The sequence below is a fragment of the Pyrus communis genome, chromosome 16 (assembly GCF_041283825.1).
Source record: "Pyrus communis isolate YQ-2024b chromosome 16, ASM4128382v1, whole genome shotgun sequence".
NCBI classification, from domain to species: domain Eukaryota; kingdom Viridiplantae; phylum Streptophyta; class Magnoliopsida; order Rosales; family Rosaceae; genus Pyrus; species Pyrus communis.
In genome coordinates, this window is record NC_142580.1 from 6,606,421 (window position 1) to 6,618,911 (window position 12,491).

At 38.5% G+C, this 12,491-nt stretch overlaps 1 protein-coding gene across 1 annotated transcript; it reads right to left on the minus strand.

Annotated features, from left to right (window-relative positions):
* LOC148689881 (uncharacterized) lies at positions 1-642 on the minus strand. The gene has a single exon (XM_088687864.1). It carries the CDS (start codon positions 625-627, stop codon positions 1-3), a length of 627 nt encoding a protein of 208 aa, XP_088543990.1. The 5' UTR covers positions 628-642.
* Between the last annotated feature and the right edge of the window lie 11,849 nt (positions 643-12,491).

Here is a 12,491-nt window from a genome sequence, read left to right on the forward strand (position 1 = left end):
CTAATGGTCAAAGAACAATCTAGGGTACAAGTCCCTCATTCGACCCTCTGTCTCCCATGTAGCTTCTTCAACCGAGTGATTCCTCCACAGAACTTTCACCAAATTCACCGTTTTGTTCCTCAGAACCTTCTCTTTCCAATCTAAGATCGTTAACGGTTCCTCGTCGTACGTCAAATCTGGATTTATCTCCAACGGTTGAGGAGGTATCACATGCAACGGATCAGCAACATAATGTCGGAGCATAGACACGTGAAAAACGTTATGCACTTTAGCCAACTCCGGAGGCAACTCCAATCTGTAAGCTACCTCACCAACTCTTTCTGTGACCATGTATGGTCCAATGTACCTGGGACTCAACTTCCCCTTCTTTCCAAACCGCACAACACCTCTCCACGGTGAAAGCTTCAAAAATACCCAATCTCCGACCTCATACACTCTGTCCGTAGCATGCCGATCTGCTAAACTTTTCTGCCTGTCTTGAGCTGCTTTCAGGTTAGACCTAATTACTTGAACATTTTGAGTAGTCTCCTCGACAATCTCCGGACTTACTAAAACTCTTTCGCCAACCTCTGACCAACATAACGGAGTGCGACAAGATCTACCATACAAGGCTTCAAATGGCGACATGCCAATGCTCGAATGGAAACTGTTGTTGTAAGCAAATTCCATCAAATTTAACCGCTGGTGCCAAGCATCACTGAACTGTAACACTGATGCTCGCAGCATATCTTCCAAGGTCTGAATAGTTCTCTCGGACTGTCCGTCCGTCTGTGGATGATACGCCGTACTCTAAAGTAGTCTCGTACCCAAAGCTTCCTGAAAAGCTACCCAAAACTTCGATGTGAATCGTGGATCACGATCCGAGACGATACTTACAGGGACACCATGGTACTTCACAACCTTTGAGATAAACAATTCCGCTAACCGGCTCAAAGAATACTTATCTCTTACTGGAATAAAATGTGTCGATTTAGTGAGCCGATCAACGATCACCCAAATGCCATCAAAGCCATTATGTGTACGCGGCAACTTGTACACAAAATCCATAGTGATATTTTCCCATTTCCACTCTGGAACGGGAAGCGGCTGCAACAATCCAAACGGCTTCTTTCTTTCTGCTTTAACCTGCTGACAAACAGCACAACTACTCACATACTCAGCTATCTCCCTTTTTATACCCGGCCAATAGTAAAATGGTCGAATGGTATGATACATTTTAGTTGCCCCTGGGTGCATGGCGTAAGCTGAGATATGTGCTTCATCGAGAATTTCCTTCTTCAATTCCACATTACTAGGCACGAACATTCTACCCTCTAACATCAACATGCCATCAGAATCACGAACTCTGAGATCTCGCCTCCTTCCTTGATCTCGAGCTCGAATTAGTTCTTGAATCTGTTCATCAGCTACTTGAGCTTCAAGCACCCGATCAACCAAGATTGGCCTAACTTGAAAATTAGCAAGTAACGCCACTTCTCGATCTTCTGCTTCTAACCTTACTCCCGTAGTACGCAAGTCCACCAAAAGAGGAATACGACTAGCGTACAACACATTGATACGGCCCTGTGACTTCCTGCTAAGTGCATCGGCTACTACGTTCGCACGACCAGGGTGATAATCAATCGTGCAATCGTAATCGCTGAGCAACTCCAACCACCTCCGTTGACGAAGATTAAGTTCCTTCTGGGTGAAAAGATACTGAAGACTCTTGTGATCTGTAAAGATCCTACACTTCTCTCCGTAAAGATAATGTCTCCACAACTTCAACGCAAAGATGATAGCAGCCAACTCCAAATCATGTGTAGGGTAATTCATTTCATGGGGTTTCAACTGCCGCGAAGCATAAGCAATCACCCTACCATGCTGCATCAATACACATCCCAGGCCATTCAAGGAAGCATCGCTATAAACTTCGAAATCACCACTATCGTTCGGGAGTGCCAAAACAGGTGCATTAGTAAGACAATGCTTCAACTGCTGGAAACTCTGCTGACACTTATCATTCCACTCAAACTTAACGTCTTTCCTTGTTAACCTCGTCAGTGGCAAGGCAATCACCGAAAAATCCTTAACGAATCTCCGATAATATCCCGCCAAACCAATGAAACTTCTCACCTCAGTAACGGTTCGTGGTTGCTCCCAACTCTCCACAGCTGCAACCTTCTGAGGATCAACCAGAACACCTTGAGCAGAAATGATGTGCCCCAAAAACGCGACTTGATCTAACCAGAATTGACACTTGCTAAACTTAGCATACAATTGGTGTTCTCTCAACCTCTTCAACACCAAAGTAAGATGTCGAACATGCTCCGCTTTGGACTTGGAATACACCAGAATATCGTCAATGAAGACAATGACAAATCTATCCAGGTAAGGCTGGAATACCCGGTTCATTAAATCCATAAAAGCTGCTGGTGCATTCGTCAACCCAAACGGCATAACCAGAAACTCGTAATGACCGTAACGAGTCCTGAACGCCGTCTTAGGAACATCATCCTTACTAATCTTCAGCTGATAGTACCCAGACCTCAAGTCTATCTTAGAAAATACACAAGCACCTCTCAGCTGGTCAAACAAATCGTCGATACGAGGCAGTGGATAACGGTTTTTAATCGTCACCCGATTCAATTGCCTGTAGTCGATACACAGCCTCAAAGTCCCATCTTTCTTTTTCACAAACAACACTGGAGCGCCCCAAGGCGAAGTACTAGGCTGAATGAATCCTTTATCCACTAATTCCTGTAACTGAACTTTCAATTCCCTTAACTCAGCGGGAGCCATACGATAAGGAGTTAATGAAATAGGATTGGTACCTGGAAGTAACTCAATAGTGAACTCCACATCTCGATCTGGGGGTAAACCAGGTAAATCTTCAGGAAAAACATCAGGGAAGTGTCTGACCACTCTCACATCCTCAATTCTGCTAGGAACGGTCTCCTCTAGCACCACATGAGCTAGATACCCCTGACCGAAATCAGGGCATGCTGGCCGTCACACGAAGGTGACGTAGCCATGTGCGCGTGCGGAAGCTATTAAGATAGTAATATAAAAGTACGAATAATTAAAAAAAACTAGCATACAAAGTACTAAAACAAGTGCTAACGTATGTGAGACACAATTTCAGAGCAAGTCTACAACAGTCGAAAAGGAAAGATACGACATAATTACACCCGAAGGTGACCCTACAATGGTGAGTGTCTGTCAGAAATGCCGGGACGCCCTCTGGGAAAAACCACTGAACCTGCTAGACCACTAGAACCTGGAGGGGCGCAAAAACAAAAGCGTGAGTGGGCAAAAACAAAGCTCTTTGGAAACTCTTTAGCAAAATACATTCTAACCCCTCGCCGTAAAACCTGTATACTTCCCAGAAAATGAACATATATACGTATGTATAGGTATGCCAATCATGCTCCACCATGTGCCATTCATGCTCACAATATGCCATTCATGCTCGAGAATATGCCACAACAGAATCTCATAATCAAATATAAATGCTCAAGCGTAATTCACATCAATAACATATAATCTGGCAGCCGGGAGTCACCTAACGTGACCTGTACGGCTGCAGATAGAGCTCCAATCTCAACTCAATATCTGAATCTGCACACGAGTCGGAACCACCTAACGTGGTCTGTACGACAGGACTGGGTGTAATATATACGCTCTAGTGCTACGATCACGTGAAGACTGTGCGAATAATCGCGGGTCACCTACGAGTCGGAACCACCTAATGTGGTCTGCACGACAAGGCTATGCACCTACTTGGATCCAAGGCGAGCGTGTGGTGCGGGTGAACATCACGTGAAGGACTCTGCCCCTCTCTGGACGGGAGCACTAACACCGGGGGTGCAGATTATGAGCTCTCTAAGCATCTCAAACTACTATAGAAATACAAACATGAATACCACTTACCTGGCACTTACCTGTGCGTCCACAGCACCAAATACACATATATATATGTATGCCACTACTAATACATGCGATGATGCGTAAACGACATTCATATGATGCATGGCATAAAACAAATAACCTTTTCTACTTAATTTCTGGGAATATAAATGTATATAGGTATATACGGAAAACAAAAGCCCACTCACTGATAAGTGGAAGGGTCGTAGCCCCCCTGCCTCGAGTGTGAACGCTCGTCCTCGGAAAACGAATCACCTATACGCGAAAAAGCTACGAAAACGTTAATTTAAAAGCACATAACCAACTTCTCGTAATAACTTCTCATACATTGCTCAATTTGGACAATTGAATATACCAACGTGCTCTACACAACCTCAGGATCACACCCATATTTTTAAAATAATTTTTGGACCACGCACGCGCCCTCACGCGCCGTCCTAGGCACGGACCTACGCGCCCCCACGCGCGGCCACGTGCCATGCACACTGACGGTGTCAACAGACGCCGTCAGGAATATTCCGTTAAACTGACGGAATATTCCGTTAACCTTAACTGACGCCGTCAACTGCCGTTAGGAATATTCCGTTAAACTTAACGGAATATTCCCCTTTCTTCTCCGGCGCCGGAAAACTGGGAAATTTTCAAACTTAGTTTTCTCCTTCGTTTTTCAACCATTTTTCACGATCTTTATACCAAAATGAAGCTTAGGACTAGTAGAATCACGATAGGCTAGTTTCAAGGGCTAAAAATCACACGATCATACCTGCAACAACGATCCAAGTTCGGCCAACTTTACATCCAACGATCGTGACGTCCAAATTCACCCAACGAGCTACTCCCAAGCTCCTGGGAACCTCACAAACACAACTACAAGCTTAGAATCTCCTAAAACAAGCTAGATTAGGTTTGCATGAACAGTGCTCAAATCGGCCATGGTGATATCGACGTGAAAACGTCAAAGTTCTTACCTGGAAATGGCACCACTGGACTCCTCTCAGCCTCACGAGCACGAGGGTGGTCTTGGTTTCTCGATTGGTGAAGATTTGAGTATGTTTGTGTGTATGTCCGTATGTAGAAGAAGAAGAAGAAGAACTCGGGGAAAGAGAGAGAGAGAGAGAGACAGAGAAAGACAAAGAGTGAGGGAAAGAGGGAGGGAATCCCGGGAGAAAAAGAAAGTGTATGAGTGTGTGTGGTCCTACAACACCACACAACACAAAACTACACGTAAAATAACAACTAGGGGGTAAAATTGTAATTTCAAACGTACGTTTCGTTAGTTTCGGGACGGGATGTTACAGATTATATTCACACATCCCAAGTTACTTCTCCCACACCCTTTTAATTTTTTAATATTTTTCTATCAAGTGTTAGTGGTGTGTAGAAAATATTAAAAAATTGATGTGGGAGAAGTAATTTAGGGTGTGTGAATATAATTTCTCTAAATTGAATTAGTATCTCAATTAATCATCAATAACTCCAAAATAAAAAACAAAAATAAAAATTAATATATATATATATATATATATAAGTGGATCCATGGCACCATAAAAAAAAACACTAGATTTGACACAAGTTTTAAACCCTTATATTAGTCCTTTTAACGATTAAGATGCAATTTGACATAGCATTTTGACATATAATCTTTCAAACAAATATACATTAGAAATATAAATAAAAATCCAAATTTTCTTAATTATGACTTTGATTCTCTCTCCTCAATAGTCAACACTTATTAATTGTTCTTTTATGCTCTCTTGTATTCCCCTTGCTTTCCTTTTTCTCATCATCCTCACCTCTATTCTGAAAGTTTTCTCCAACTCCATGTTCACATCTTCCAGTCAATTGCATCGTAAGTCTTTTTCCACACAAAAGCTTTGTACCCCATAGAACACATCACTACTATGGCTTGTAACTACACTTTTTTCACACCCTAACATGAAATTTTTTTCACACCCTTACATGATACTTTCTAGCCTTAGAAATCATGTATGTTTTATAACACTATGAGCAAAAATCCAATATCCTCACAGAATACTTTTTACACCACGAGGACCACCATCCAGTGGTTTTGGGTTTGTCTATGAAGATCAAAGATGTTGAGGACTATATTACTCTAAACCACCAAATGAGTGCGAATATAAACCCTAAAAATTGAAAACAATAAGCGGTATTCTGTTTGGTTGTTGCAGCAAGATATGACCATCATGATCAAGATGGGGAAGAAATTAGAAAATAAAAAATAAAAAAACGAAAAACTTGGAAAAAAAGATAGCCGGAGCGGATGTACGAAGAAGAAAGGGTCAACGGGAAGGCAGCAAAGTAATGAAAAACAATTAACGAGATAGGAGAGAGAATAAAAAATCTTAATTTTTTTTTTTAACAAACAATATTATTTACATTAATGAAGAGGAAGTGAGTTTAGCCTCACAATAGGCTAGCAATAATGGATTAGAAATAATGTGGTTTAAATTTATCTTTGGGTAAAAATAATTGAACCACTGGATCATAGTACTAAGTAGCAATAAAAAATCTTAATTAAAAGGTTTTTAGAATTTTTTTCCAATACAAAATTACTTGAATAAGAAAATTAATTGGACCAAAAAGGTTGCATCTCAACCATTAAAAGTGAACTAATATAATGATTTAAAACTTGTGTCTTTTTTATTTTTTTTTTATTTTTTATTTTTTATTTTTTTTTGTGGTGCCATCCGACGCCTAAATATAAATAATATTTCTTTATCAAATGAGAGTATAGGAGCACGATTGCATTTGCTCCACATAAATATTATCCGTATTTGTATTGTATTGTCTTGTAAAATCGACTTTTATCCCCTTGCCAGATTTTGATTACCTGGATCAATTAAGGGGTCATCATGTAACCATCCTCTTAATCATGAATTATTAAATTTAATCATGAATTATTAAATTTTAAATTATTTAATTATATATATATATATTAAAATAAACGATTAAATGGGGATTCGTTTATAACCAGGTAATACCAATAACCATCCATTTAAATTTTACGGTGAACGGTTAAACCCATAACCTTTTTTATTGTTTTAATGGTTACTCATAGCTGTAACCGTAAATTTTAAATATGTGGGTAACCGTAGTTATCTATACCTATGAGTATTTTACCCATCCCTAGGGCTAGTTTGGTATTGCTGTGTTTTTTTTTTTTAAATGCTTGTGTTATGAGAATAAGCAGTTGCAAAATAAAATTGTTGAGTGTTTCATAATTTTTTTATTTATAAAAGTGCTTTTAATTTTTAATTAAAAAACAATGTTTGGTAAACTTTTATATAAATTGCTTTGAATGTGTTAAATGACTAAAAATGATATGATATTTACTGCGATGTAATAATTGTCAAGACAATAATTAAAGAGCAAAGATTGTAATTTTGTAAAACATGTGGGGGTATACTTGCCATTTGAAATTTTCATTAAATGAGCACTGATTACTATACTTTAAAAATATATATATATTTTTTTAGAAGCGTGGTAGACCTGCTTCTGCTTTTTTACTATCATTGACAATAACTTTTTTAAAAAGTACTTTTTTTTATTTTACCAACACAGTTAATGTTCCTAATTTTTTTAATAAGTTTTTTTTTTAATTTTTTTTTAAAGCATCATAATCTCAAATCAGCCCCTAACCTTAATAACCGTTCACTCCTCTTGGTTGGGCTTGTTAACGCAGGATTAGGTGAGTATCGATCTAAATTAGCTTTTTCGCTTTGCTAAGTGTCGATCTAAATTAGCTTTTTTGCTTTGCTACTCGTAGAAATGTTTATTTTATTTATTTTTATGGTCAAAGTCATACAAAAGTTATTCGGTATCGAGTGTAGTGTTGGATTAGAGTTGGGGACACATTCCACTTCTACCTAGATATAATGCAGCCAATATGAATTTGAAATTTTTTTTTTTGGGGGTAATTCTCACTTTATTATTGTCAAGTATTGTGACATTCATATTTTACTATTTTTGATTTTCTTTGTCTCAGTTTCATACCTAAACTTAATTTTTTTTTTTTTTTTTACACTTTAGTACTTCCGTTAGGTTTTCTATTAAGTTCTCCGTTAAGTGATGACGTGATGTAACTTTGGCCCACCATATTTGTCACGTGGATGAGAGATTCTCTTGTAAATCCAAGTCACCGTGTCCAGTGCTAATTCTTGGCAAATATGGTGGGCCAAAGTTACGCCACGTCATCACTTAACAGAGAATTTGACAGAAAGCCTAACAAAAGTATTAAAGCGTAAAAAAATTAAATTTAGGTATGAAAGTGAGACAAGAAAAACTAAAAATAGTAAAGTGCGAATGTCACGATACTTGAGGGTAAGAAAGCCTTTGAATGCTAGTTGTAGAAGAATCACCACGAAGAACCTTCAGTTCCTTAGTACAGTAGCGGAAGCGTGTTGATAACATGTTGTAGGGCTATTTTCTTAGGTATTATAGAGAGGAGAGGGAGGTTGACGGCAAGAGAGAGAAGAGAGAATTGACGAATTTTGTTTTGTATATTATCTCAACCCATTGTGTCTTTATTTATTGTGGAGAGAGAATCTTACTCCCCAAGGAATACAATTACAATATATCTAAAAACTATTATAGAATCCTAATAAGGATTTGCACAATCACACTAAGTGAGGTTTTCTATATTGGCGAATTTTGTGGTGTATATTATCTCAACCCATTATGCCTTTATTTGTTGTGGAGAAAGAATCTTACTCCCCAAGGAATACAATTACAATATATCTAAAAAATATTGTAGAATCCTAATAAGGATTTGCACAATCACACTAAGTGAGGTCTTCTATATGAATCATAAAACACCACTGCACTCGTTTTTACATCAAATATTTCACTAGCTCCAAGTACTCCATATCTATTCTTGAAGTCCCTTTCCAAGTCTTCATAGGTCTTTCTCTACCCATTTTGCTCTGAGCTTCTGTCTCATAGTCGCATTTTCTAACTGGACCATCTGTAGGTCTTCGGTTCACATTTTCAAATCACCTTAACCAATTTTCTCTCATCTTATCTTCAATTGTGGCCACTTTTACATTACCTCGGATATCCTCATTCTTTAACTGAAGCATAATTGGAGTTTATTTTTTATTTTTAAATCCTACCTAAATTCTAATTAGGAGTTCTTAGGTTTTTCGAACTCATATTTCACGTGCATTGTCATTGTATTTAATTGTGAGTATGCATAAAATTTGATATTGAATTGCATGAATTATTTCTTAGATTTTGAGTTTAAATTAAGGATAAATAATAAGGTTGATATTCAATTTAAGCATTAATCTCATTAATCTAATTTAGACTTCACCTGAGAAGAATACAGCACCTTTTGGAGCTGTCACTTTATGCAAAGGATTACTATTGCTCAACTAATGTCCTCGAAGCTTCACATTGTATTTCAAGTTCACCTGTAGACTGTAGGACCCAAATACTATCAGGAACCAATGTAAACCAAAAATCATAAAGGTAATAGGTAAATTACATTTTACCTCTTCATATTTGGGGTCGATTTCAATTCCTTACAATATCTTTAAAACATTTTAATTTCATATATTTACTTATCATTTTATTTTAATTTCATACATCCGTTAGAAAATCTGTTAAGTAAACCGTTAAGTTATGACGTGACAAATATGAGATCCACATTTATGCTGACATGACTGCTAAATTTGTACCATATAGCAAAAAAAATAAATTTTTTATGCATTTAATATTTACCCTAATTAAAGTAAAAAAAAAAAAAAAAAAAAAAAAAAAACCCAGAAACCCACATTCTCCCTCCCCTCCCAACCCCCTCTCACCTTCACTGAGCCCAAAACCCCTCCACCTCCGATGCTTTTCACCGCCACCATGTCCAACCCTCTCCTCCTCCACCAACTCGTCGCAACCAGGGCCCACTCCGACCACCAAAACGACACCCCCGTCAGCCGTTTCCAAAACCACCTCTGAATCAACATTGCCCACCCTAACCCAAACTACGCCGCCCCCGTCGCCTTCCTCATTGCCATCGCCCAAACCCTAAACCTCAAAATCCAAACCCTTCATTCCACCTCGTCCAAATCCAAGCCCCTTCTCCTCCTCACCTAGCCCGGGTCCCACCCCTCTCTCCCCTCCCTCCTCCTTAACTCCCACCTTGACTCCATCCTCTTCGAGCTCGACAAGTGGACCCACCCTCCCTTCGCTGTCCAGCGCACCCTGGAGGGCCTCATCTTCGCCCACGCCATCCAGGATGATGTGTTGCCATCCAGTACCTCAAAGCCATTCGCAACCTCAAGGTCGCCAATTTCACCCCTATTCGCGCAGTCCACGTGTCCCTCATCCTCGACGAAGAGATCGGCGGCCTCGACGGCGCCGCTAAGTTCGCCGCGTCCAAGCAATTTCAGGATTTTAATGTGGGGTTTACGTTGGTGGCAGATCGCCATTGCTGGGCGGAGGGAGTGCAGGGGGAAGATGGGTTTCTGGGTTTGTTTGGTGTTTTTTTTTTAAATTAAATTTAAGGGCAAAGTACAAAAAACTACCTCAATTATTGGTGTCACGACATTTTCATACCTCATCTTTTAAAATTGACAATGTCATACATCATCGTACGAATTTGTGCCAATGTTATACCTTCCGTTAGCTTGGCGTGAATTTCTCAATTAAATGCTGATGTGGTTTGATTCAGGGTCCACTTTCTATTAAAAAAATTAATAAAATATTATTTAAAACTAAAAAAAAATCATTTAATATTTTTTAAATATTAAAATAATAAAGCAAAGTAAAAAAAAAAACAAAAAACAAAAAACAAAACAAAACAAAACATTTCGTCCCTTTCCCCCCTCCCTCCTCCATCTACATGTTGCAAGCCTGCAACCCAGAAAACAGAAGAAGAAGAAAAAGAAGAAGGAAAAAAAAAAACAAAAAAACTTCATCCCTTCCCACCCTCCCCCTTGCGTCCTCCCTCCCCCATCTATTTGCTGCAAGCCTACAACCTAGAAAACAAAAGAAGAGGGAAAAAAAAAAAGAAAAAAAAAACTTCATCCCTTCCCACCCTCCTCCCCCCACCCACCCCCCCTATCTACCTTCTGCAAGCCTGCAACCCAGAAAACAAAAGAAGAAGAAGAGAAAAATAAAAAATAAAAAATAAAAAAACTTCATCCCTTCCCCTCCCCCTCCCCAACGTCCTCCCTTCCTCATCTACCTGCTGCAAGCCTGCAACCCAGAAAACAAAAGAAGAAAAAAAAAAAAATTCATCCATTCCCACCCTCCCCCCTGTATTCTTCTTTCTTCTCCCCCATCTCCCCCCCCACCCCTCTTCCTCCCCCACCCAAGGCCCTACCTGCAACCCAGAAAAAAAAAATAATAATAATTCCAGTTCGTCTTCCCCTCACATCCACATCCACCCTCCGCACCCACCCAACCTCGCACCCACCCCTCGCGGAATCGGCCTGGCGAACAGGATCTGGGATTTTATTTTTTTCTTTTTTTCTTCTTCTTCTTCTTCCTCCTCCTTCTTTTTCTTTCTGGGTTGCAGGGGGTTGATTTGTTTTTGGGGGGTGGGAACGAATTGGGTTGGGGTTTGTTTTTTTTATTTTTTCCTTCTTCTTCTTCTTCTTCTTCTTCTTCTTCGGGGGGTTGGGGGTTGATGGGTTTTCAATTTTTTTTTTTTTTTGGTTGAAGATTACGCAGGGAAGAAGAAGAAGGGGATGGGGTGGATGGGACGAAATGTTTTGATTCTTTTTTTTTTAACTTTTCTTTATTGTTTTAATATTTAAAAATATTAAATGATTTTTTTAGCTTTTTTGAATATTTTATTAATTTTTTAATAGAAAGTGGGGGTATGGATCAAGCTACGTCAGCATTTAACTGACAAATTAACGGCAGGCTAACGGAAGGTATAACATTGACACAAATTCGTAAGATGAGGTATGACATTGTCAATTTTAAAAGATGAGGTATGAAAATGTCGTGACACCAATAGTTGAGGTAGTTTTTTTGTACTTTACCCTAAATTTAAATAGGTTAAATATTATTATATTTTAAATGCATAAAAAAAAAAAAATTGCCACATCAGCACAAATGTGGATCTCATATTTGCCACATCATCACTTAACAATTTACTTAACAGATTTTCTAATGGATGTAAGAAATTGAAATAAAATGATAAGTAAATGTATGAAATTGAAATGTTTTAAAGATATTGTAAGAAATTGAAATCGACCTTAAACCTGAGGGGGTAAAATGTAATTTACCCTATAACATTTGGTTCCTGATAGTATTTGTAACGGCAGAGTCAGAAAATTTTTCATGGGTGGGCTAACTAAAAATATTAGTATGTAATCATATAATAATTTTTTTGCTTGGGTAAAGTTATATAATAATCTACATAAAAATAAGAACATGAAGTGCTAATCCAAACAAGTCTAGTAATTACTTTCCAACTAGTTTTAACACAAATAAAACATGCATGCAAAAAGGCAATAGAAAGAGAACAAATATTATCATCTTTGTTGATAACAGGTACCCAAAAGAAAAATAGGTTAGGGGATACCAATTCAAGTTGCACCTTTGGATCCTTA